This window comes from Hyperolius riggenbachi, chromosome 7 (genome assembly GCF_040937935.1).
Source record: "Hyperolius riggenbachi isolate aHypRig1 chromosome 7, aHypRig1.pri, whole genome shotgun sequence".
Lineage (NCBI taxonomy): Eukaryota > Metazoa > Chordata > Amphibia > Anura > Hyperoliidae > Hyperolius > Hyperolius riggenbachi.
Window position 1 is genome coordinate 285,629,316 of NC_090652.1, and position 26,931 is coordinate 285,656,246.

Consider the following 26,931-nt stretch of genomic DNA (forward strand, 5'->3'; position numbering starts at 1 on the left):
TAATCGGGTCTATCCTTGTATTATTGGCGATACTGCGGATCCCCAATAATCAAGGTTCGGGGTGTGACACTGGTCTGAGTAGATCATTTCAGGCACTTACCGTGTTAGTGAGCCTTCCGCTGATTTACCATCAGGAAGATACTTACTATTTCACTCTAACATATCTGCATATCACCACTTAATCAGATATTTGTGCCTCTTGCTGACACCAATCGTTACAGAAACACAGACCATAAAGAAGTAAGATGGAGGGGGTGATAAACCAGCTTCAGACTGTAAGGGCAGAGTTAGAACAGCTGAAGATTACTGTAACTGCACAGCAGGCTCAGATTACTCAGTTAAATGAGACTGTCCAAAGGTTGCAATCACCACTTAACGTTCTACCTCCCCCGGCTCTTAGCGAGCCTAAAATGAACATTCCTGAGAAATTTTCAGGCACAAGGTCAGATTTCCAGAATTTCCGTCACAGAGTGCTGTCTTACTTTGAGATGAAACCTGTGTCCTCGGGAACCGAGGCTCAGAAGGTCACTCTTATCAAGACTCTATTGCATGCAGATTCCCAGACGTGGGCTTATGGCTTACCTGATGAGCATCCTGCTCTGTCTTCTGTCCAGGAGTTTTTTAAGGCCATGGCGGTCATCTACGATGATCCAGATAGTGCCGCCACGGCCGAACGTAAGCTCAAAAACCTTAGACAAGGACGCAGTACTGCTGAGGAGTATGCGTCAGAGTTTAGGAAGTGGGCTGTGTCCTCTAGATGGGAGCGATATGCACTCTTGGATAGATACCTAGATGGGTTGTCAGAAGCAGTAACTGACGTGATGGTTAGTCATCCGGAACCCAAAGATCTAGATGAGGCTATTACGCTGTCTATTAAAATAGATAGGCGTCTGAGGTACAACAAGAAGGGCAGGTACCCCATGTACTCTAGGACTTCTGGGGCCAGTAGCTCGGCAGCAGTTGAGACTGAGGAGCCGATGCAGTTAGGCCACGGGCGCCTCACGGAGGCGGAAAGGTCAAGAAGACGCAGAGAGGGTCTTTGCATGTACTGCGGGGAAAAGGGCCACATTGCACAAAACTGTGGTAGGAAGTCGGGAAACTCCTCGGCTTAGGTGTGGTAGGGGGTACCACCCTAAGCGGAATTGTTTTACCTCCAAAACAAGAAAAAATTTTATTGCCCTGTTCCCTAAATTGGGAAGGGAAGAACTTTCCTACCACAGCATTTGTAGATTCCGGGTCAACAGCTAACTTTTTAGATTTAAGCTTTGCTTTAAGTTTAAATATCCCTGTACTTCCGGTAGGAAGACATTTATATGTTACAGCGATTGATGACACTCCTTTGCAAGGAAAGTCCCCACTGTGTCAGACACCTCCCCTCTCGCTGCAAGTGGGAGCTCTGCACAGGGAGGTCATACAGTTTTTCGTTTTAAAGATGTCTACCTCTACGGTGATACTAGGGTTGCCCTGGTTACGATTACATTCTCCTCAGTTTGATTGGGGGAATGGGCAGTTGACTACTTGGTCGCCTTATTGTACACAACATTGTTTACAGAATGTAGTTTTGTGTTCTACTAAGATTCAAGTGGAAGGAGTACCTCCACAATATCAGGAATATGCTGATGTCTTTTGTCCTAGGGCAGCAGATCAATTACCCCCCCATAGACCTTTTGATTGCCCAATAGATTTGAAACCAGGAACCATGCCACCCAGGGGCCACCTATACAACCTCTCGTCCCCGGAAAAATTGGCCATGGACGAGTACATTCAGGAGAATTTGCAGAAGGGTTTCATCCGCCCTTCAAGATCTCCTGCAGGAGCGGGATTCTTTTTCGTTCAGAAAAAAGATGGTGGTTTGCGCCCCTGTATTGACTACAGGGGTCTAAATAAGATCACGATTAAGAATCGGTATCCACTACCGCTAATCGACGATTTATTTACACAGGTTCCCGGGGCTTCTGTTTTCACTAAGTTGGATCTAAGGGGGGCCTACAATTTGATCCGTATCAGGGAGGAAGATGAATGGAAGACGGCATTCAACACTCCCAAGGGGCATTACGAATACTTGGTGATGCCCTTTGGGTTGTGTAACGCTCCTGCAGTTTTTCAGGAGTTCGTCAACGAGATTTTTAGGGAGGTACTGGGTCGCTTTGTAATCGTCTACTTAGATGATATCTTAATATTTTCTAAAAATATCACGGAACACCGCCAACATGTGAAGTATGTGTTACAAAGACTCAGGGAGAATCAATTGTTTGCGAAATTAGAGAAATGTGTTTTTGAGGTAAAGGAGATTGCCTTTCTTGGTTACATTATCTCTACATCAGGGTTGTCCATGGATCCCAAAAAGGTCTCTGCTGTAAGGGATTGGCCACAACCATCTGGGCTTAAAGCACTACAGAGATTCTTGGGATTCGCAAATTATTATAGAAAATTTATCAAGGGGTTCTCTTCGGTGGTGTCTCCGCTTACTAATTTGACAAAAAAAGGGGCTGATGCCACTCATTGGTCAGAAGAAGCAGTTGGGGCATTTTCCTCTCTGAAAGAGGCATTCTGTTCTGCTCCCATATTACGTCATGTAGATGTTGCTTACCCATTTATAGTGGAGGTGGATGCCTCGGAGGTTGGAGTAGGAGCAGTATTGTCTCAACGTTCAGGACTTCAGGGCAAGCTTCATCCCTGTGCTTTTTTTTCCAGAAAATTCTCTCCTGCCCAGAGAAATTATGATGTTGGAAACAGGGAATTATTAGCCATCAAGCTTGCTTTTGAGGAGTGGCGCCACTGGTTAGAGGGGGCGGAGCATGTAATTACTGTGTACACGGATCATAAAAATTTACAGTACATTGAAAAAGCTAAAAGACTCACCCCCAGACAGGCTAGATGGGCTCTCTTTTTCTGCCGTTTTAATTTTATAATTACATTCACACCAGGGAGTAAGAACGTTAAAGCGGACGCCCTTTCTCGTTGTTTTGAACCTGAAACTGCTCCATCTCCTTCCTCAGAAAGTATTCTGTCGAAAGAGATCATCCTGGCAGCCACTGAGATAGTTGAAGACCTTCCTAGCCTCTTAAGTCCTTTTCAATTAGAAGTGCCAGAAGGGAAACCAAGAGGGGTTCTTTATGTCCCTTGTACTTTACGTCCCAAAGTGCTGCAGTTGTTTCATGGACACAAGAATGCTGGACACCCTGGCATTACCCGAACCCAAGAATTGTTGTGTAGATCTGTCTGGTGGCCATCTCTACAACAAGATTGCAAGGAATTTGTTAAGACCTGTACCGTCTGTGCCAGGAGCAAACCCTCCCGACTGGCTCCAGTTGGAACTTTGCAGTCTCTGCCCTCCCCTCAGGAGCCATGGACACATATTTCCATGGACTTCGTGGGAGAACTTCCAGATTCCAATGGAAAGACTGTCATATGGGTGGTCACAGACAGATTCAGTAAGATGGCCCACTTTGTGCCTTTGAGTGGTTTCCCTACTGCTCAAAAATTAGCAGATCTTTTTATTCAAAATATCTTTAAATTACACGGCATTCCAGAGAATGTTGTCTCAGACAGAGGGGTCCAGTTTGTCTCTAGGTTCTGGCGGGCCTTCTGTAAGGGGATGGGTATGTCGTTGTCCTTTTCATCAGGTTACCATCCACAGACCAACGGCCAGACAGAGAGGACCAATCAATCTTTGGAACAGTTCCTGAGATGTTATGTGGCGGACGCCCAACACCAGTGGGCGGAGTTTCTACCATTTGCTGAGTTCGCACATAACAATCTCAGGAATGAGTCCTCTGGTTATGCGCCTTTTCAAATTGTCAATGGGAAATCTCCCAAATTTTCTCCTTTGCCAGTGTCGACCTCTCCATTCCCTGTCCTGGAGGAGTGGCAGGAATCTTTCAAGAGGATTTGGGCTAATGTCGGAGAAAATTTAAAAAAGGCTTTCATCATACAGAAGAGGCAGGCAGATAAGAGACGGTCTGCGGAGTGGGAGTTTAAACCAGGAGACAGAGTTTGGATATCAACTCGTCATATAGCTCTGAGGCAGCCATCCGCGAAACTGGGGCCCAGGTATATTGGACCATATCCAATTTCCGAAAGGGTTAATCGTGTTACTTACAGAGTCAGGTTACCGCAGTCTCTAAAGGTGGGGAAAGCCTTTCATGTGTCACTCCTGAAACCAGCTGTTCAGGTGGATTCCCCCCCTCCTCACCCTGTCATGGTTGATGGTGAGCCTGAATGGGAGGTTGAGGAGATCTTGGACTCCAGACGAGTTCAGGGTTCAGTGCAGTATTTGGTGCATTGGAGAGGGTACGGTCTAGAGGAAAGATCCTGGGTCAAAGCAGGTGATTTACATGCTGATAAACTTAGGAGACGGTTCCATGAGCTCCATCCTGACAGGCCAGGTGGGACGTGTCCGGAGTCCACGCCTAGAGGGAGGGGTACTGTAACGAAAAATCTGCAACGCCGGATGGATTGCGGAAATATGGTCGCATCCAGTCCGGCAAGCGGACCTTCCAACGCGGGATGCGGAAATTCGTCCGCATCCGCTGCGCACACCCGTCCGAGCACTCTGCTCCAAACTCACCAACATGCTGTTCACCAGGGTTCTGCCATCTTGCCTCTAGGGGGTGCGGCCGCACACCAGACACGCCTTTATACTCTTAGAAAGCGTGTCAGCTGACCTGGAGGTCAGCTGACATTTTAGCCTGCTCTGATTGGTTGCTGCCTGGGGTGGAGACTTCTCTCCCAGGCAGTATATAAGGAAGTGCTTTTCAGTCACACTTTGTCTGTGTTTGCGATACCCTGTGTCAGCACTCAGACCTTAGACTAGATCCCAGGTGTTGAAACCAAGGACTTCACACCTAGACTAGGAGATTATTATTATTGTTATTGATTCTCTGTGTATGATTCTGTGCCTGTCTTGACTTCTCTTCTGCTTCCTGATTCTGTACTCTGCCAGCCCGTACCGTTAACGACTATTGGCTTGGTTCCTGACTATTCTCTCGTCTCACGTCTCTGTACTGTTGCCGCCTGTACTGTTGCCGAACCTCTTTCTGTCTGACCTTGCTCCCTTCAGTGGAACGTCTCCTACTGTTGGGTTATTATCTGAGGCTTGCCTCCCTGAGACGCCGGCCCTAGCAGACCGTTACTGCCAGAGGCTGAGATTCCTCCACTGCCACTTTGGGGGATCTCACACACGGGGTTCCCATTCAGAGGTAACCACACCTCTGAGGAATTGCCGTGTGGTGGATATTTCCACAACTTTGTGAATATTTACTGCTTTGTATATTTTCATGTTGTTCGTGTGTCCACTGCTTTACATCTACCCGCATTATTAGCAATTCCGCAGATTGCTATATAATCGGGTCTATCCTTGTATTATTGGCGATACTGCGGATCCCCAATAATCAAGGTTCGGGGTGTGACACTGGTCTGAGTAGATCATTTCAGGCACTTACCGTGTTAGTGAGCCTTCCGCTGATTTACCATCAGGAAGATACTTACTATTTCACTCTAACATATCTGCATATCACCACTTAATCAGATATTTGTGCCTCTTGCTGACACCAATCGTTACACTCTGTTGGTGGGGAGAAAAGGGGGGAATAATCACTTTTGTGCTGTGTTGTGCCACCCTGCAGCTTGGCCTTAAAGCTGCAGTGGCCAAGTTAATGAAAAATTGCCTGGGCTTTAGGGGGGTTTAACACTGCGGTCCTCAAGAGGTTAAAAACAGTTTTTAAAAACTACAAGGTATTTTTGAAAAATGTGTATATCTTTTTCTTACCATTCCCCTTAACACACGCACAGCAATGTTGGTGATGATCACATGTATGAGGACTTTGCTATTAACCGTTAAAGTTGGCACAAAATTACGCAAGATTTTACATAATTATCCAAAATCATTTAAATGTCTAAACTGTAAATAGGTATGCTCGTAATTGCATATACTCGTAATAACAGATTATGATCATCATCACTATAGTTCTAGAAAATGGGGAGTATTAGGAGAATGAAACTTCAGTTGCAGGAATGTCATACATATGCACAGGGGCATAGCAATAGGGGGTGCAGAGGTTGGGACCGCTTCGGGGCCCCGAAGGGCCCTCCCTCAACTGCAGCATTAGCTCTCTATTGGTCCTGTGCTCATAATAATCACTTCTATAGATACTTTGAATAGTGGTAATCATTAACAATCTGCCCCCTATCCTCTTCTTGCACCTCTGACTATGTAGTTGCCATTGGCAGGTTTAGGTGCACTATATCAATTGTTATGTATAGGGTGCCTGGGGGGCTCCATAGTAAAACTTGCATCAGGGAACACAGCTCCTTAGCTACGCCACTGGATATGCACTTAATATGATCCTAGCTTCCGTGGCCTGCTCGTGTCATGTCTGTGCCTTGCAGCTGTTTCATTTATGCCTGTACAACCTCATCTGCCTTTATGTCCTTATGTAACAGCAGATCCTAGGAAGGCAAAGTAGACTTTTGTGCATGAGAATTGCCTATCAAATTAAAGCCTTGAAAAGACAGAGGGGAGGAACTTCCCTGATACGCAACAATGCTAATTTGCATATCTCTGAAACAAGTACTGGTAATCCTTTTTTTATGCAGCTTTTGCTAAAGGTAGCCACTTATCACTTTGAATTAACAATTTGATCTCTCAGCCGTGTCAGCACAGAAATTTGGCAGTCCTCGGCAGATACAGCTAATACATAAACACAAGGGGCTTGATTCACAAAAGAGTGCTAACTGATAGCACGGCCGAAAATTTGTGCGATCGTGAATTTTTGCGCAAAGCATTAAAATTTTTGCACGCAACCGCATTTTTTCTCGCGCAAATGGTATCGAGTTTGCGTGAAAATTCACGTTTGCGCGCAAAACCGTTATCGTTTAGCGCGAAAATTCACGCGAAAACGGCCGTGCTATCAGTTAGCACTCTTTTGTGAATCAAGCTCAAGATGTTAACCCTTTGTTTGCTTCCATACAAGCAGGAAGTAGACACACTGCAGATGTATTGCTGCAGTTCTGGAAAGCTATAACAACAAATGCTTATTATGCTGTTGCTTTTCTTTCAGAGCAGAGAGGACGTTCTAAGTTCAGGCTCTTTAAGAAACCTTTGCAATAGTTTTCAGAAACCTTAGCAAAAAGAAAGAATTCAAGTGTCTGCATGTTTGCTAATGTAACTTTATAATACAGAGCTAACCTGGAGCGGTATGTCTTTTTTCCTGAATAAATGATATCCTTTCCTTTATCTCTGCTCCTTTGATAAAGCGATCGATGGAACAGCACATGGAAGCCATAAAACTCTGGATAATGATTCAGAAAACACATGATAACTCCGCACTGTGTGACTTTTGTAACTTCGTTAGGCCACTGCTGTCATTTTAATTTGAATTAAGTAAAACTTCAGGTGGCTCTCAGCATATGGGCCCAGGAAATGTTCTTGTCTCTGGTCCCCCTGGCCTCAGTGGCTCCTGGATACTCAATGTGAAGCAGATGTTTTAACTGAATTGAGTAGAGTCTGCAGAGACAGCACAAATGTTATAAATCTGGGCGGGGGGAAGTTACACTAAAGATAATCATGCATAAATTATCGTACACGGGTTTGTAAAACTTTTTCAAAAGTGCCATTGGGCATTACATTTTTCTCTTCGTCTTCTTTTTTTAAACCGGGATTACACTCAAAATGAAATGTTTGCGCTAATGCAATAAAGTCAACTTGAGATGGGGCAGGAAAAACATACCTGGGGCTTCTTCCAGCCCCCCCCCCTGCCGGCTAATCGTTCCCTCGCCGTCCTTCTGCGCCGCCTGGATCCTCCAGAAAGTCCTCCGGTCTGGGGTATACTGCGCATGCACGGCCTGTATCTACAGGTGTACAGCCAAAAGCAAGCTCTGCTTCAAAATGGATTTTTGAACTTGAACACATTGGGCTCGATTCACAAAGCGGTGCTAACCCAGTTAGAGACTTTAGGCGTGATAACCATTGCACCATGCGGGTGAAAAGCCAGTTTAGGCGTGATAAGTTTAGGTGTGATAAGTTTAGGCATGCTAAGTTTAGATAAGTTTAGATCGCTTGCAAAGTCCCGCACGCAAAGCAGCGCCATTAAACTCTATGCGAAGTGCACCAGACTTTGCTAGCGCAAAACTTGTGCACTGCGGTGCTAACCCAGTTGGTGCTTAAACTTATCATGCCTAAACTTATCACACCTAAACTTATCACACCTAAACTTATCATGCCTAAACTGAGTTTAGGCGTGATAAAGGGCTTTTCACCAGGGTGCTAACTGTTAGCACCGCTTTGTGAATCAGGCCCACTGTATGTGTGAAAACTGGTACAAAACTGACAGGACAGGGCATGGACATGTGAACAGGGCCGGTTTAAGCAACAATGGGGCCCCAGGGCAAAATAAACCTGGGGGGCCCCCCCAACATATACCCAGGAACAAAAATCGGCATTAAGAGACCTTTTTTGCAGCTGGTATAGTCAGGGTGTGAAGCCCCAATCGGTCGGAGCTCCACATTCTGGCTATTCCAGCCTGCATGGGGGACAAGGGATTAAAAAGTTTCAGGAGGGGGGACCCCACAATTTTTTTTTTAAATTCCCACACTCTAAACATAAAAAAAAAAAAATTGGGAAAATAGGAAAACATGCCAGGGATCTTCATACAGCCATATTGCGGCTGTATAGCGATCCCTGGCCAAAGCGCTGCGGCTACGTATAGACCCCCTGGAAACCCCGTCAGGAAATTTATTGCGCTTTCGTTTGATGCATGTAAAATTACACTACCGTTAGGTTTGCTACTAAAAGTGACATTTACCGCATTTAAAAGTATACTTTTTTTCCTTTGAAACTTTAAAATCGATTTTCTCAAAAACTATAAGGTCTTTTTGAAAAATTGTTTTTTCCTCTTATTCCTAATGATCTTCTTAACATACCCTGCAAATTTAGGGTTTCTAGCATTTAAGGTGGATTTGCTATTAACCATTAAAGTCGGCAGGTTTTTAAATGTGTTTTTTTTTCCTTTGAAACTTTAAAATCGATTTTCTCAAAAACTATAAGGCCGATTTTGAAAAAAATTTTTTCCTCTTGTAGCCACTGGGGGCCCCTACAAGCTCTGGGGCCCTGGGGCAGCTGCCTGCTTTGCCTTAATGGTAGCGCCGGCCCTGCATGTGAAACTTTCATATTTACATGCATTTCTATCTCCTGCGTTACCACATGACAGGATGCATTATTACAGGTGACACAATCATCTCTTGTGTTTCTGGGCTGTTTGCAACTGGAAATTAGTTCATTTTTAAGAGTACAAAGGCACAGGAAGAATCGAAACATGCCTAAGGGACAAGTTCGCGCGCAAAGGTCTGCGTTATCATGCGCAAACGATAGTTACGGCGTGGGCGGGGAACTTTGCGCGCATAAAGATGCGTGCAAGGCATCTCGCGTGTTAACTGCTTAGCACAGGTGTGCTAACAGTTAGCACTCTTTAGAGGATCCAGCCCCATGTGTTCACATGTGCATTGTAAGTGTGCATGATTCTTCAGATCCAAAAACAGCACAGCCATCTTTACATGCTGTATAGAGCACACAAAATGCAAACACTCCATACAAATGCTTACATCACACACAGCCAGTATCCCTCACTCACTATTAGGTCTCCTTGTCTTGCCCAATTCCCTTTAATCGCTGAACTCTTGTTCTCAGTTTTGTTCAGAGCTGCAAACTGCAGGGATGAACAGAACAGCAGAGGTGGCCTTGGGGGGGGGGGGGGGGGGGGGCGCACCTGAAGGGGCCCCGCAGTCATGCCCACTGCGCTCACACTGAGAGCCCCGTTCTTCCTAGTCGGCTTATTCTCAGGTACTGACCTGCTAATTTACGTCATGCGCATAGCACTCCCGGCCATGGGAGCACAAAATACCACTGATCCAACACCGACCACTGTGAGTCTGCGACAGTCAACCTCTCACAGGACTCAGGAGCATCTTATTTTGGAATTTGCTAAGCAGGTAAAGACTCTACAGTATCACCAACAGAATCAGAGTCAGCCAGCAAAGTCAGACCAACAAACACAACACATATCACCCTGTCCCCTGGTGGTGGTGCAGGAAAGGCATGGGGAGCTCCCCAGCTCCTTATTCAGCCTAGCACCCATCCCCAGCCAGTCTGGTACACACCCCTAGCTCCCCAGCCTTACTGTAGCTATCCCAAGCTCCCCAGCCAGCCTCTACCTATCCTTAGCTCCCCAGCCAGCCTAGTACCCATCCGTAGTGCCCCAGTTAGCCTAGAGCCCATCCCGAGCTCCCCAGCCAGCTTAGTACCCATCTCCAGTTAATAGTTGGCTTAGTGGCCTTTATCACACTTAATTGTTTTTAAACAATAATAAGGCATATTGCATTAGAAGTGGGCCTGCCCGTGAGCATTGTGGTATGGTAGATGGCCTACACTTATGGCTCTAGGCCCTGCATATGACACTCGCCCCAGGCCTCATGTACTCTAAGGTCACCTCTGAGAACAGGCTATAGTATATTAAACTTTCTCTGCTTTCTTTTAGCCTGGACCTGTGTTTTTAATATCTACACACTTCTAGTGAAATTTAATGTAGAAATTTGAATAAGAGTTACAAGTGTAGAGCTTACATACCTCTGCCAACAGTCTCTGCGCTGCACGTGGTGAGGGAATTTGACTGAAGTGAATAATGAGGGGGGTCAGGGGGACTTTGTTAGAGGTAGCAGGAAAAGGTATGTGTGCTTTTCTGGTGCTACTATTGCACGACATTCAGAATCTATATTATACCAGCAAGCACCCCTCTCAGAACTTGCTGCTCTGATCAAGTGTCTGATAAGCGCCTTCGTGTGCTTCACTTTTCTTCATGGTAGGGTCCCCTTGGCTGGGTCCCCAAATCCCTTGGGCGCCATACATTTCTCTCCCCTGTGATGCCCTAACGGCGGCTCTGGGACAGCACTAGAATGGAACTGTACATCTTGTATGTGTGAACCCAGCCAAAGAAATCTCATATAAAACTCCAGTCAAAGAAAACTCATATAAAAATGATGCAACCTGATGAAAACTGACAGGACTGCAACAGAACTGTACACATTTTTTGTGTGAACCCAGCCTAAATGTTAAGTTATTTTGGGCAATGAAACTCTAACATGTATGCAGATTAAGAAAAAAAAGGAAAAATAAAATAGAGCACGGTAGTGGCCTGAAGGACGCAAGATAAATAAACCACATCTAAACCTTTCCTCCGCCTTATCCCAAAACTAAGATAAAAGTTTGCCTCTGATTAGAATCTGTCATCATCCGTCACCCTCTCCACTCTTCAGTAAACCTTGAATCATGGAGCAAGCCTCTGAATCATCTCCACTCGCCCCAGCTTTACGCGCTGATACATAAATGAAATTAGCTCTGTTGTTGCCGAGCGCCAAATTGACTGCGGCAGTCCCAAATGATGCTGTTTCGCGAAACCAGGTTGGGTAATGTGCAGAGCACTAATGGCAGTTAGCGCTAGATGACAGAACACACAACAATTTATTACCCATGAATCATTGATACGCTTTAGGCCAAGGGAGTGAAAAAGGGAAAAAAAAAACTTAACCCGCTTTGTTTTTTTATGTATATTCAATGCTGTCTATTTTACAGGTTGTTACTTTATAACAATAGAACTGTACTATTGTTTATAACACAATAAAACCTAATGGCAAGCAGAACAGCAACGCTGGTTGCCATAGAGATGCATCTCAACCAGTAAAACATTGAATTATGTTGCCTTTTTTTCCAGCAGGCTTGACAGCTCCAATTATAATCAGACGGCGTAACTGGAAGTCATCAGCAGCCACAATTATAACACATTTTGACATAATGGAGATCGGCTTTTTAATATTTTTTTTTACCTAATGTGTCTAACTTTTTTGCATTATTTCTAGTTGAGATTGGAGGATTTCTTTCTCGATGTGAATTATTAGTTTGGAAAAGAGCATTACATCGCTGAGATATAATGAGACTTAACAATGTTTATCTCGTTTATAGGAAGAATAAGTTATGGGAATTGTAGATAATTGCTCGTGGGTGCGTTTAGCTAAATACGGAGACTGAGATTTGTAAGCGGCTAACAGCCGTTACATGGTGTTGATTGATAACTTTTGGGAGGAGGGAAACTTGGGCTGAATTACTTGCTCCCCCCCCCCCCACCACCACCACCACCACCACTACTGTGCCACAACCCTCATCACCACCAGGTTTAACTTAAACAAGAAAAGTATTTGATATCACATTCTATTATAAGAAAAGTGATAGAGAAAACAGAAGATTATATCCTTAGTGGTAATCCCGAGTCAGGCTTGGGACGGAAATTCGCAGGTCATAGCAGCAATTCCGAGCCTGACTCCTGGAAGCCACTGGGAGGCATATGCAGAGTCTTTGCGCACTGGAGGGTTGCAACTCACCTCCCCCGGAATCCAGCTGGCAGCCATTTTTCTCTTCTGGTCTTCGGAGGCTCTCAATCCCTCTGGTGAGATTGCCATGATGATAGACAGCGATCTCACTATAGGGGTGGAGCACCAACCAGTGGATGGAGTTGGAATTGCAGCGCTGAATCCAGGGGAGGTAAGTAAGTGCAGGAGCAGGTCGAACCAGCGGCATGATTTTTTTTTCCTGCTTTTAGGGTCTAAAAGCTTATGAAAAAATTGTTCAACTTTTAGACCCTAAAATCCATAATCATACCACTAGGGAGATTAAAAGAAATGTCAGCTGCCATGTTGTTTTGGCTACAAAGGATTCTGTGCCATACACCTGGAACAAACATACAGTCTGTGGATTGAGAACCACCAATCTGGGTTCTGATTTTACAAGTGTAGAGGGAACCTGAGGTGAGAGAGATATGGAGGCTCACATATTCATTTCCTTGTAAACCAGTGGTTATCAAACTTTTTTGGGTGAGGGCACACTTGATGGCTTTGAATTTTTTTCAAGGCACCCCTCAGCAAAAACAACCACCAAAATGGTGTTATGACCGTTATCAGGCGACGACCCACTCCAAGTAGCTAGTGATGCTTATTAGGCACCGAGATTCCTCTCATGTTCAACTTCAACCATGGTTGCGGGGACTAAAGGTTAACTAGCAGGTAATGCAGCCACTTTGTATATCAATGTGTGGTTGCATTATCTGATGGTATTGCATAAAGGATGGGGATGCATGCCCGAGGCACCCCTGAAAGGTGCCCAAGGCGCACCAGGGTGCTGCGGCACCAAGTTTGAGAACCCCTGCTGTAAACAATGCAAGTTGCCTGACTTTCCTCCTTATCCTGTGTCAATAATCCCTTTTCTCATAATTCCTGAACAAGTTTGCAGATCAGGTGCCCTGACTCAAATCTGACTAGGTTTGCTGCATGCGTGTTTCAAGTGCGTGATTCAGACAGACCACTACTAATGCATGAGAGATCAGCAGGACAGCCAGGCAACTGGTATTGTTTAAAAGGAAACAAATATGGCAGCCTCCAAATCACTTTCACAGTGGGTTCCCTTTATAGTGTACCCTAGCCAAATCTCATACACAAAATCACATATTTACCTAAGAAAAACGAAACCTCTGGATTCTAAAGAGGCTTCCCACATTGTCCTCTGGCTCCCCATCACCACCCGGAGATCCTCCAAAGATTACTGACAAGGGATTGTTAGTAATCTGATCATGTCTATACCCAGTGACTAATCTTTGGTTTTTTTGCTACATATTGAAGAATTCTTGCTGGTTGGTTCTTGCTAATTGTTCATTTCGGTTCTTGACCATTATATGGTTGCTACAATATAGTATGTTGAGTTTTATGTAGTAGAGGTGTTACAGTGGTGCAAATATCATCAGTAGGGGCCAGAGCCAGAGCCATGCAAATGCAGGGGGGTCCACTCCAGAGCTGTCGGAGGCCCAAACTACTAACCTTCCCTTCCTCTGATACAGGGGACTATACTTTAGATTGTGTTTTTGTGGCTACACTTGTTATAGGTGTGAACATCACAATGGCCACACTTGTTTTATGACCCTTGTAAGATGGGCCCCAAGGCCATGAAGGGCACCAAGGGGAGGCAAGAGAAGAGGTGTGAATATTTGGGGGCCCTATCAAAGTTTTGCTGGGGGCCCCCATGAATTGTAAGTTACACAGGGAAGGGGGGGGAGCAACACCTTACCCTCCCTCTCCTCTCAACTCTTCTTGTGTACAGGTGTTTCAGAACCTCTATGGGTGAAAAATGAATTCCAAGCAGGGGCACAATGCCGTAATTGAGTTCTAAGGTTGGTCAATATGGCGGGATAATTGCAAGTTGATGCAAATGTTATGTTAAATTCCTGCAAGTTAGCCCAGTTTGGAACTGGACTAATCAAATGCTGTAGCTAATGGTTTTCATTGGGCCAGTGCTAGGTTATACACATTTGCATGCAAATTATGTAAAATGTGCATCAACTCAATATTATTATCATTATGACCAACTCACATAAGTCATTGAAGTCTTCCCCTATATCAGTGTTTCTGAAGCTTTTTCTTTAAGGATACCCGAAGTAATATGTGACATGAGACAGACATGTGTATGTACAGTGCCTAGCATGCAAATAACTATGCTGTGTTCCTTTTTTTCTTTCTCTGTCTGAAAGAGTTAAATATCAGGTAAGGAAGTGACTACAGTGTGACCCTCACTGATAAGAAATTTCAACTATAAAACACTTTCCTAGCAGAAAATGGCTTCTGAGAGCAAGAACGAGATAAAAAGAGGAATTTCTTATCAGTGAGGGTCACACTGTAGTCACTTCCTGTCTAAGTCAGGACTGAGTCAGCCACTTACATACCTGATATTTAACTCTTTCAAACAGAGAAAGAAACAAAGGAACACAGCATAGTTATTTGTGTGCTAGGCACAGTACATACCCATGTCTATCTCATCATGTCACATGTCACCTCGGGTATCGTTAATTGCCAAAGAATACTGGACGCCGAGCAGAAGCAACGTGCCATCATACAGTTTTTAAAGAAGGAAGGGTGCTGACTGTTTAAAATCCACGGGAAGCTGCAGAATAGTTATGAACATGACACCATTGACAAGACCATGATACCATTTTCCTTTGTGTAGATTACAAACTCTAATTTATTCGCTAATTTAAAAGAAAAACAATAAGCTTTCATCTTGTAAGCCTTCTTCGGACTCTATTCCTGTTGACTGAAAATGCTAGAACATACAATTTGAAGGAGTTAGGGAGGTTTTTTTTTTTTGCAAATATAAGTGTCATCAAGATACATTAATTACAAGGGATCTTGCAAGGATTGTGAGGTATTTATCACAAATGGATAAGACCCTTGGTTTACCTGCTTAGACTCAGGCAGACATGGAGAATTTTTAGATACCCTATACTGTACTCTGTACACAGCTGGAGCCTGGAAAAAGTTAATTGCATGTTACTGAGGAGTGGGGGGGGGGCACAGAGATTCCCAGGTGGGGCCAGTGCCCCAGTAGCGCCATCCATAGGGAGATGTATGGAAAAGGGATACAAGAATCTGAGAGTTCAAGTCAAGTGAAATCCCAGATACTAAAAGCCAATGCACCAAGCTGTAAGTGATCCCCTATATTTATGACCATGAACAAAAAAATACTAAATAACTATCAGAATGTCCATTATTTAAATTCATTTTTCTATTCTATCATCTGTATTTTCTGTACAGCTGCTACTGAAAACAAACCATGATTCCCTGTCGATTTCAGCTCTTAAGAACTTTTCTTTGCAGCTGTTCCTAAAAAAACTTTTTCTAGCTGGCCAGTGTTAACTAGAGAGGCTTTTAAAGCGGTTGCCTATTCTCAGATTGATATGTTGTCTAATGTGTACGCATGGCTTTGCATACTCAAACAGCTCTTCCAGGTCGGTCTTTGCATAACAAGTCAACTGGTGAAAAGTAATTTAAACCGTTGGCAAAAAATCAGATTGTGTTATTAGATAAGTGGTGTTAGGCTTGGAATACTAATTTGTGATAAAGATGTCCGCGATTGATTGAAAACTCCCCTTTTTTTATATTAGCGTTAAATGCAATCCAATTACAACCATTTTTTTTTATAATCCTTTTGTGCTTTTTAACTTTCTTTTTATTGCAGTTTTGGACAAAACTTCTCTTGGTATCTTGAGTTTTTTTTTCTTTTTGCCATTGTTAGAAGCATTTCCTTTCAAGATGTGAAACTTTCTTCTTTTATCACTGCTCTATTATGACAAGACAGCGGTAGGCCTGAAATGTCGCCTTTGTAGTTGATGATATTCATACTCTGTAATAGTGCATTTCAATGTCTTCCACTCTCAACGTTGCTTAAGTTGTTTTCAGCTCTGATTGTTTTCCTTTGTTCGTTTCGGGTCTCAGTTGGTTTATTCCAGCAGAATATGAATTGATTTTCATGATTTGAGCATTGAAAACTGTTTTTTTTTTTTGTAGTGGCTGATCTTCACAGTCCAAAACCAGGCTCAGATATCGAAGGGGATAATGTGTGAGGTACCTTGGGCAGTGTGAAGCGTACTAGAGATGGTCGGAAATGTCAATTACTGATTCTGCTGAAATTCCGATTTCCGCCAATGCAGATTATTGACTCTGTGGATTTCCGATTTCTGGAGAATTCTTTTTTTTTGGGGGGGGGAGAAATTTTTTGCATCCTCTGATTAGCCACATACTTCAACCGATGACTCTGCAAGTTCTGTGGTTGGGCTAAAATAATCGAGTTGCAGTAATGTGGTATTTCTTTGGAAATCTGATTTCCACTTTCCGATTTCTGAGGAGTCCTTTTTTTTTTTTTTTTGCATGCTTTGTTTGGCCAAATACTTCTGAGTTGACTCTGCATTTTCTGATTGGTCTAATGCTTCCGAGTTTGGTGTGTGGGCTAAAATTACTGAGTTGCGGTAATGCGGTATTTCTGTGGAAATCCAATTTCAGATCGGAAATTTCAATTCCGTGAAATCCGAATGAGAATCCCTGAAGTGTACCATGCAGCTGTGTAAAATATCAAGGACTAGCGACACTGATTCCAAACCTGAAATCTGAAGCCAATAAAATGATGTTTTCTGTACCACTGATGTGTGGGCTTGTATTGGGGGGCCAGTGTTTTTTGGCCATCCCATTTTAGACTTGCTTCACAGTGAGCGTTTTGTTCCCTGTGAAAGCAGGTGAACAATACAAAGGGAACGTCGCACTCCATGTTATCCACATTGTTTAAAGGACATTTTAAGTGAAAAGAAATGTGGTCAGTTACTTACTTGGGGCTTCTTCCAGCCCCCTGAAGCTCTCCTGGTCCCTCAACGGCATTCCTCGTTGCATCGTTCCTCTGCTGTCCCCATCTGGACACTGCATGCTGCAAGCTTCCTCCATCTCAATTGCGCTCCCCTGTCCAGGAGCATTCTACGATTACGCAGTAAGTAAAAATTGTTACTGAACATGTGCAGAATGCTCACAGCCATGAGAGTACAATCAAGTGGTCAGCGACTCGCTGGGTTATCCAGCTTTCAGAGGCGCACAGCACAGGAATGGAGCAGCACGGAATGACTGTTAGGGACCAGGAGGACTTCAGGGGGCTGGAAGAAGTCCCAGGTAAGTAACTGGCCACATTACTTTTCACTTAACATCAAGCCATGTACGGTTGCCATGGTTTCAAATTTGTTAACAAAAGATAGTTCTAGTAGTTGATAGTTGTGTAATCCATGGACCTACAGAATTACTTGTAGAGTGATTATATAGTTTACATAGTTTTTTTTTTTTTTTTGTATTGAAGTGGAGTTAGTATTTATGCTGCACAGTTACAAAAAGAAATCCTGCAACAATCTGTGCACCTGAGAATAGAACTATTGTTTGCATATGGGGATCATAACCTGCATAAATGAGTTATGAAGACACCGCCAAGCAGTTGCTAAGCTACATGCAGAAATGCTAATTCTGTTGTTGCCAGAATAAGTTTTGACTAAAAAAAAGGAAAAGAAAGAAAGAAAAACAATTACCACCTGGCTGAATGCACTTTACAGACACCAAACAATCAAACAACATAACCAAAGTCCCTGTCTAATTGATACATGGGGTGCTATCATTAGTGATTTATAATGGGCCAACATCTTCTGTGGTGGTGCATAGTAAGTAGTTAACAATGTAATATGACAAAACACAACAAATAATTTTTATATTGGGCTTTTCTCCTGGTAGACTCAAAGCGCTCCTGGCGGGCAATGCTCAGTAGGCAGTGGCAGTTATAGGAAGTCTAGCCCAAGGATTCCTTACTGAATAGGTGCTGGCTTACTGAACAGAATGAGCCAGGAGGCAGAGAGAGGCAGAGCCCTTCACCTTTACACCAGAGCCGGATTAAGACCACACAGGGCCCCAAGCAGAGCAATACATTTGAGTCCCCCCTCCTCTGCCACCCTGTTGAAAGGATGCCCCCCCAGTATAGGTGACCGGCAGTATAGGTAGTTGGATGTCCCCCTACTATAGGTAGTAGCCAGATGTCCCCCCAGAATAGATAGCAAGACAACCCAGCCAAGTGACCCCCAGCCCCCACTATAGGTAGCCAGTTGACCTCCCAGTATATATAGCCAGCTGTCACCCCCAGTATTGGTAGCCAGATGTCAACAGATGTATTGCTACTTTATTTCCCCAAGGCTCATTCCTTCCCCCCTGACCCCCACTTATGTCCTCCCCTTCGCCACCATCTCTAATAATCCCTCAAATATGCCCCTCTCCCATCTCGGATATCCCCTCCCTCTCTTTACCAGACCACCATCTCCCTCAGTCAGGTAACACATTTTTACTGACCTCCCTCCTGGCACCATGATCCCTGCCTCGGGGCGTAGCAATAGGGGGTGCAGAGGTATCAACTGCATCAATTGGTCCAGTGCTCATAATAATCACTTCTATAGATAATTTGAATAGTGGTAATCATTAACAAACTGTTCCCCACCCCCTTCTTGCACCTCTGACACTGTGGTTGCCATTGGCAGGTTTAGGTGCGCTGTAAGAATTGTAATGTATAGAGTGCTTGGGGGGCCCCATTGTAAAACTTGCATCGGGGCCCACAGCTCCTTAGCTACAGTACCCCTCTTTCCATCACCGTTTTCACTCCAACATCCCCCAGCCCCCCCACTGCCTGCACACAACCCATGCAGAGAAGGGTAGAATTGGTGAGGAGAGAAAAGCTGAAAGAGAGGGAAGAAGATATTTGCCTCACCAGGATTGCACTTTTATTTAGCTTTCCTGTATGACACAAGAAGACATAAACACCCAGCACTAGGGGAAGAGGGAAACAAAGGTGAATGAGGGAGGGCTGGTGCACACCAAGAGCGATTTGAAAAGCGCTTGGCTAATGTTACACTATGAGGGTGTTCCCACAGCAGTGTTGTGATTTTTTTTTAAATCGCAAGCATGCTGCATGTGGCATTTTTTGGAGCAATTCATCTAAAAATCGCTCTGAAAACCGCTTCACAAAATCGCACTCACAAATTGACAGTGATTGCTATTGCGATTTTGGCATGCACTAGCCCAGAGAGAGGGGGAGTGGAAAGAAATTGAGAATAGCCTGAGATGGAGCAGAGAGCTCATCTGTATTGCAGTCCTACATCACACAGAGGCTACTTGCATGTAATAGGACTCCTGTCCCTGCCAATCTCTCACACAAGTCAGAAATCAGCCCTCCTGGAGTCTAGGGACTGTCAAAAACTTTTCAACCTGTTTAACACCTTATCCGCACATGCAGTCATTATAACAATGAGTAGAGACCAGACAGATCTGCCCACAGACCCTTCAGGCAAGCTCTGCATCATGCTGTGTATATTTACCAGCTTGCTGCCCTCTACTTGCACTTTTATCAGCTAGCCTTGTGTTTCACATTGCCTTATATCAACAAACCTGAATACAGCAGACACAGGACCAACCCTAAATCACTGAATGAAAGGTCACTGGAAAATCTCCCCCCTTCCCCCTGTAATAGATATTTTGCTCCCCTCTGCTCACACTCTGCAAATTGCATCTTTTTTTGCTGTCGGGTAATGCCAGAGTGTGTCAAACTATTACTATTTGTCAAAACATGTTCTTAGTGGAGAACGCTTGACAGAGATCACACAAATAACATTAGTCATTCCAGACACCGGCCTGTGTTTGACAGCTAAACTAAGGGGGGGGGGGGGGGCAGGAGAAAACACTGTCTGTATGTGTCTTAGTATCTATGTTACAGAGAGCATCCCTGAAGACTGTTTTTAACGGCCCATAAAGAGTTACATCAACAGGGGCAGTAAATCTTTATTGGGGCTGCTGGGGCCCCTGACCTTTCACTAGATCAAAGCAACTGCCTGTGTTGCCTGGTGGATAATCTGGCTCTGCTTTACACTATTTAGCCACTACTATAACATTTATATTGTGCTTTTCTCCTAGTGGACTCAAAGTGCCAGAACTGCAGCCACTAGGGCACGCTCAGTAGGCAGAAGCAATGTAAAGGCCCGTACTCACTATGCAATTTTTTTCGACAACCAGCAATTTTTTTGAGCAACAAGCAATCATTTCTGTGATCTCAAGCAGAGCCGGGACAAGATCCTCCAGCACCCAAGGCTGAGACACCAAAGTGCACCCCTCCATCCCTCCTACCCCAGCCGTCACACACTGATTGCTATTAGACTAAGAGGCCTCCAGGGCCCCAACACCTTAATCTCTAGCTACCTGGCTTGCAGTCACTGCCATGTATCCCCTTTTCTTATTTCTCTCTGCTTCAAACACAATAGGGGAATGATAGCTGAGTGGTCTGTGCACCCCCACCTACACTGCACCCTGAGGCTGGAGCCTCTCTCGCTTCTGCCTCGGCCCGGCCCTGATCTCAAGACATGGGTACCAGTGCACAATTACGCCAACAATGTTTGGGGGTGCACGACAATAACAACCGTCATGGCGGATTTGATCTTTAAGAATACCGACAATTCCAAGCAAAGTACTGCAATCATTTGACTTCCATTCGTGCCCGCCGTCGCGTGTACTCACCCACATAAAGATGAATCGTGGATCACTCATCCTCGAGGGACGTCACTAGGATCCATCTTCCTGGGTCGTCAGGTGAGTATTCAGCTTAAGGGAGTCTAGCCCAAGGTCTCCCTACTGAATAGGTGTTGGCCGAGATTTGAACCCATTGTCGTCTGTGTCAGAGGCAGAGCCCTCAACCATTACACTATCCAGCCTTTGCTGGAGATATGCCAAGATGCAATAGGAAAGCTGCCGATTTAGAATGGTGGGCTAAACTACATGTTACCCCTAAAAATCAAATTCGGAGGAACTAATTAACTGATGTTTTGGGAATGTGCTTGTAGAAAAAAAAAGTCCCCCAATTTTTTTCAGGCTGATTTTTTAGTTCACCTTTATAGTCTTTTGTAGGTCTATCTAATCAAATTAACCAGTAAAAACCTTGCTTCCTTACCAAACTTATACAATTTCAGGCCCTCATATGACCTCATGTAGGTGACATCATATTGCATCACCATTTTGCAGACCCTAGAGTGTTTGTTATTAGTCCTGACGGCCTGCTACCAAAACTGAAATTATGTACATGGAACATACGTTATTATCATCCAGCTCTGTGAGTTGATTTTTTACTCTACCTTTAATTTAGGGTTTCCCCACATAGGTGATGGGAGAAAGAACTGTCCAATGTTTTATCTTATACTGAAGGGGCTATGTAAACAAAATCACATGCTAAGGATAGGGGGAGTTGTAGGGAGGAGGGCTTTCTGACCTGCTCTGGTAAGGGGAGTTGTAGGGAGGAGGGCTTTCTGACCTGCTCTGATTAGGGGAGCTGTAGTGACGGGGGCTTTCTGACCTGCTCTGATAAGGGGAGCTGAGGGGGGGGGCTTTCTTACCTGGTCTGATAAGGGGAGCTGTAGGGAGGAGGACTTTATGATTCTGACGTGCTCTGATAAGGGGAGTTGTAGGGAAGAGGGCTTTCTGACCTGCTCTGATAAGGGGTCCTGTAGGGAGGAGGAGTTTCTGACCTGCTCTGATAAGGGGAGCTGTAGGGAGGAGGGCTTTCTGACCTGCTCTGATAAGGGGAGCTGTAGGGAGGAGGGCTTTCTGACCTGCTCTGATAAGGGGAGCTGTAGGGAGGAGGACTTTATGATTCTGACCTGCTCTGATAAGGGGAGTTGTAGGAAAGAGGGCTTTCTGACCTGCTCTAATAAGGGGCGCTGTAGGGAGGAGGGGTTTCTGACCTGCTCTGATAAGTGGAGCTGTAGGGAGAAGGGCTTTCTGACCTGCTCTGATAAGGGAAGCTGTATGGAGGAGGACTTTATGATTCTGACCTGCTCTGATAAGGGGAGTTGTAGGGAAGAGGGCTTTCTGACCTGCTCTGATAAGGGTAGTTGTAGGGAGGAGGGCTTTCTGACTTGCTCTGATTAGGGGAGCTGTAGGGAGGAGGGCTTTCTGACTTGCTCTGATTAGGGGAGCTGTAGGGAGGAGGGCTTTCTGACCTGCTCTGATAAGGGTAGTTGTAGGGAGGAGGACTTTCTGACCTGATCTGATAAGGGTAGTTGTAGGGAGGAGAACTTTCTGACCTGCTCTGATAAGGGGGGTTGTAGGGAGGAGGACTTTCTGAACTGTTCTGATAAGGGGAGTTGTAGGGAGGAGGACTGCCTGACTTGTTCTGATTAGGGTAGTTGTAGGGAGGGGGGCTTTCTGACCTGCTCCGACAAGGGGAGTTGTAGGGAGGGGGGCTTTCTGACCTGCTCTTTAAGCAGTTATGCAAACTGTAATTGGGTGTCAGAGAACATCTTATAAGAAAGGTCTGCAGCACATGTCATGCAATGATTGCAGAATCTGATTTAAAACACACTATCTATAATCATATGCTATTGGATATCAGTGTGACCACGGTGAAAGCTGAACAATCTCCTTTCTGTGACCAGAGACACAATTTAACTTCACTAGAAGGAGGCTTCTAGGGTAGCCTCCGTAGGAGTGCCTCGGTGCGAACCGGCTGCCAGGCTCACGTCTTCGCCCGGCACCTGCACACCTCACGGTATGTCACCTTTTTTGCCATGCAATGTTATAGCCTGTCACCTTGGATGCCTATTTGTGAATAAAGCACCTGTTTAGCAGTGCCGGTCGTCTCCTCCTTCTACTGCATCGTACTTGCATTTGGGTCTGAGCATGCTTACGATGCTGGCAGGCATATGACTTGTAACACACAGCCAGCCTTCCCCTCCTCTCTCATCCCCTGCATGAACTGCAGTGCCAACAATTTCACTTCTATTACCGGGACAATTATACTTCAGTAGGTGGCTTAAAGCAGACCTCAGCTCAGAACTTCCTCTCTGCTCTAAAAGATGAGCAGCAGCATAATAACATTTAAAGAAAAACATTTCTGTTACAGCTGACACAAAACCTGCGATAAATCTGCAGTGTGTCTACTTCCTGCTTATAGGGACGCAGACATATTGTTAACATCCTGTGTTTACAAATTAGCTGCTTTGCCATGGCAGTCAGCTGACACAGCTGAGTGACCAAATTACAACTTGTGATTAGACGCAAATGAGGGAGAATTAGACAGCTAAACTCTCTAAATACATACAGGGTACATTTCTCTATGTTTTCCTCCTGTCCTGTGCAAGAGCTCAGGTCCACTTTAAAGGGGAACTTCAGCCTAAACAAACATACTGTCATCAAGTTAAATTAGTTATGTTAATTAGAATAGATAAGTAATAATAATCTCTTACCCACCCTGTTTTAAAAGAAAAGGCAAATGTTTGTGATTCATGGGGGCTGCCATCTGTGTCATGGGGGCAGCCATATTTTTGGTTGAAAGGCGGTGACAGGGAGCAGGAGACACAGTTCCAACTGTCCTGTGTCCTGAACACCCCTCCCAGCTGCCCCTGCTAGGCTTCAAATGTCAAATTCAAAATGTAAGAATTTTTTTTTGCACCAAAACAGCAGAACCAGAGCAACAACATCAGAAATCCCATCATGCTTTGCACAGCATCAGGGGAAAAATGCCCGGGCAGTTTTCTTCTGTGCAGCTAAAAATGAGGCTTGGATAAGAGAAACAAAGTTCTGATGCTGTGAAACTGTTAAAGAAACACCAGGCCTTTTCAGTGCTGCTGAGTTGATTTTTAGTCTGGAGGTTCACTTTAAGATTTATCAGATAAATATTTGTCACCCCGTTTCGTTTGCCCGTTACATTTTACGTAGACAACTTGTGGACTGGAGTCGGGTGGTTTCCTCCTAGTTGTGGGTCCGGCGAACCCTCAGCGATGATGATCTTGTGCTTCCAATCTCTCCAGCAGCAATAAAGCAGGGATGCCGCCTGACAGCCTGTCACTGTAATTATTCATCAGAAGTTATGCTACACTTGTGTCTTGACTGTTCCATATTAAATATTTGAGTTGGCTTCCTTCCAGCAACACACATTAATCTTGTCATCTCTGATTACAGTGCCCAACCAAGATATCCAAGGCGTGATTGCCCTAACGTTATTTGAAGACTACATCTACTGGACAGATGGGAAAGCCAAGTCTCTGAGCCGGGCACACAAGACCTCAGGAGCAGACAGGACCTTATTGCTTAACTCTTGGCATGCCATAGCTGATATCGAAGTCTACCATATCTACAGACAGCCTGATGGTAAATATCAGTCATTCGGCATATTATGTCATTCATGATTTTAGTTCCATTTCAGATTTCTTACAATAAGGTCCACGCATGAATTCATCATTTTAAAAAAAGAATTACAGTCTCCATAAGTTACAACAAGATCATGTCTCCCAGCTCCTTATTAGCCATGAAGTTGGCCTGCATGATTTCGTCCAAAGTAATGTCATGTATGCAAAAATAAAATTTTCCCCATGTCAAAGTACTTACAGAAACAGCCATTTCATGTATACTTCATATCTTGTTCAGTCATTGAAAGGTCATTGACAGTTTAGAGTACAAAAATAAACAAAAAACAGTCTACTTCTCAGAAACAGTGTAGCTGCCACACAAGTCACCCTCTTTGCCTTGTTTTGAAAACAATCGTATCTACAGTTGACTTTACATATAAGGGTGTCCGTACATTTAGAAATGTATGGGAAGATTGACTAAGAGAAAGATCTCTCTCTGATTGAAGAGAGATCTGTTGCCTGCCCATATACCTAAAAGTGGCCACTAATAGTCCAATTTCTAGCAAAAAATCATTTGAGCGATCATAAATTCTGATCGGATTGGTTGTAAATAATCTCAGATGATGGGCGCAATTGATTATGAATGATTATAAGAATAGTCGTCTAATTAGCTTTTTGGCAAACCAAAATTTGGATTTTTTTGTTGTTTGTGATAGTATATATATATATATATATATATATATATATATATATATATATATATATATATATATATATATATATATATATATATTGTATTGTCACTAACTGTCCCTCAAAGGAGCTCACAATCTAATCCCTACTATTATCATATGTTTATGTATGTATTATGTAGTGTAAGTACTGTAGTCTAGGGCCAATTTAGGGGGAAGCCAATTAACTTATCTGTATGTTTTTGGGATGTGGGAGGAAACCGGAGTACCCAGAGGAAACCCACACAGACACGGGGAGAACATACACACTCCTTGCAGATGGTGCCCTGGCTGGGATTCGAGCCGGAGACCCAGCGCTGCAAGGCGAGAGTTCTAACCACTACGCCACCGTGCTGCCCACAATAGATAGTAAGCAAAGATTGGTTCGTTGATGGTGTAGTGAACAATTTTTCTTCCGATCAGAAATTCTGATCGCTCGAACGATTTTTCGCTAGAAATTGGACTGTTTGTGGCCACCTTAAGGCTGATTCCTGAGAGATTTCAGGTGTCTCTGCCACCCGTCTACCTGCCCGAAGTGTAAATGTCCCCCTCCCCAGTGCCCATCTGGTGTAAAATCTCACCTGTCACGACTCTGGGCCTCCTCCCCTTTTACCCCAGAGTGCCAGCACACATGCCTAACCTTAACCACCGCCCCCCACCCCACCACAAACGAGCCGAAATACACGCTTCCTTTGTTGCAAAGGGAACGTTTGGGCACCACCATACACATTTTGGCTCGAAGGGGAAATCTGGGCACCAGTGGTGCCTGATAAAGTAGCGAGTGCTGTACCCACCCACAATGCAAACTGCTGCTACATTTGTGGCTACAAATAGACTAGTGGGTGCAAATGTTTTTAGCCACAGTTTGCATCACAGGTTGCCCTGGCACCCGCTATTGAGCACCTAAGGCACCCACTTTTCCTCTTAAAGTGTAACTATCAGGCATAAAATCAAAAATCAATTCTTTATTTTTATCTGGTAAACAAGTAATAAGGATGCTAACCAGGCAATCCAAAAGTTAAAAATCACTCTTACTGTTCTTGTCCATAAAAGATCATTCCCCAGTTTCCCTGGCTCTTATTTGGGACATCTGCCGCACAAAGGAAGTTGCAGGGCATGCTGTGTTTTCTTTTTTTCTTCTTTACTTTCCTCTCAGACTTAAAGGAGAACTGTAGTGAGAGGGATATGGAGGCTGCCATATTTATTTCCTTTTAAGCAATACTAGTTGCCTGGCAGCCCTGATGGTCTATTTGCCTAAAGAAGTGTCTGAATCACACCAGAAACCAGCATGCAGCTAATCTTGTCATATCTGTCTAAATTTGTCAGAAACACCTGATCTGCTGCATGCTTGTTCAGGGCCTATGGCTGAAAGTATTAGAGGCAGAGGATTAGCTGAATAGCCAGGCAACTGGTATTGCTTAAAAGGAAATAAATATGGCAGCCTCCATATACCTCTCACTACAGTTCTCCTTTAACTCCTGTTTTTCCCTCCCACAACTCTCCTCCTCTCAGATTGGCCAATATTTCTCAATGCACTTTCTACTGCAGAGCTGGGTGGGAGTGTCTGAAGACTGGAAGGAGGGCGGCCAATGCAAAAACAGACAGAG

At 44.4% G+C, this 26,931-nt stretch overlaps 1 protein-coding gene across 6 annotated transcripts in view; it reads left to right on the forward strand.

The window, feature by feature from the left end:
• LRP1B (LDL receptor related protein 1B) overlaps positions 1–26,931 on the forward strand; it is a 2,031,260-nt gene that overhangs the window by 1,754,622 nt on the left and 249,707 nt on the right. For all 6 annotated transcript variants that reach the window (XM_068245873.1, XM_068245875.1, XM_068245874.1 and 3 more), the window contains one exon: positions 24,427–24,615. In XM_068245873.1, coding sequence (XP_068101974.1) covers positions 24,427–24,615 — 189 coding nt within the window. The remainder of the gene's footprint in view (positions 1–24,426; positions 24,616–26,931) is intronic.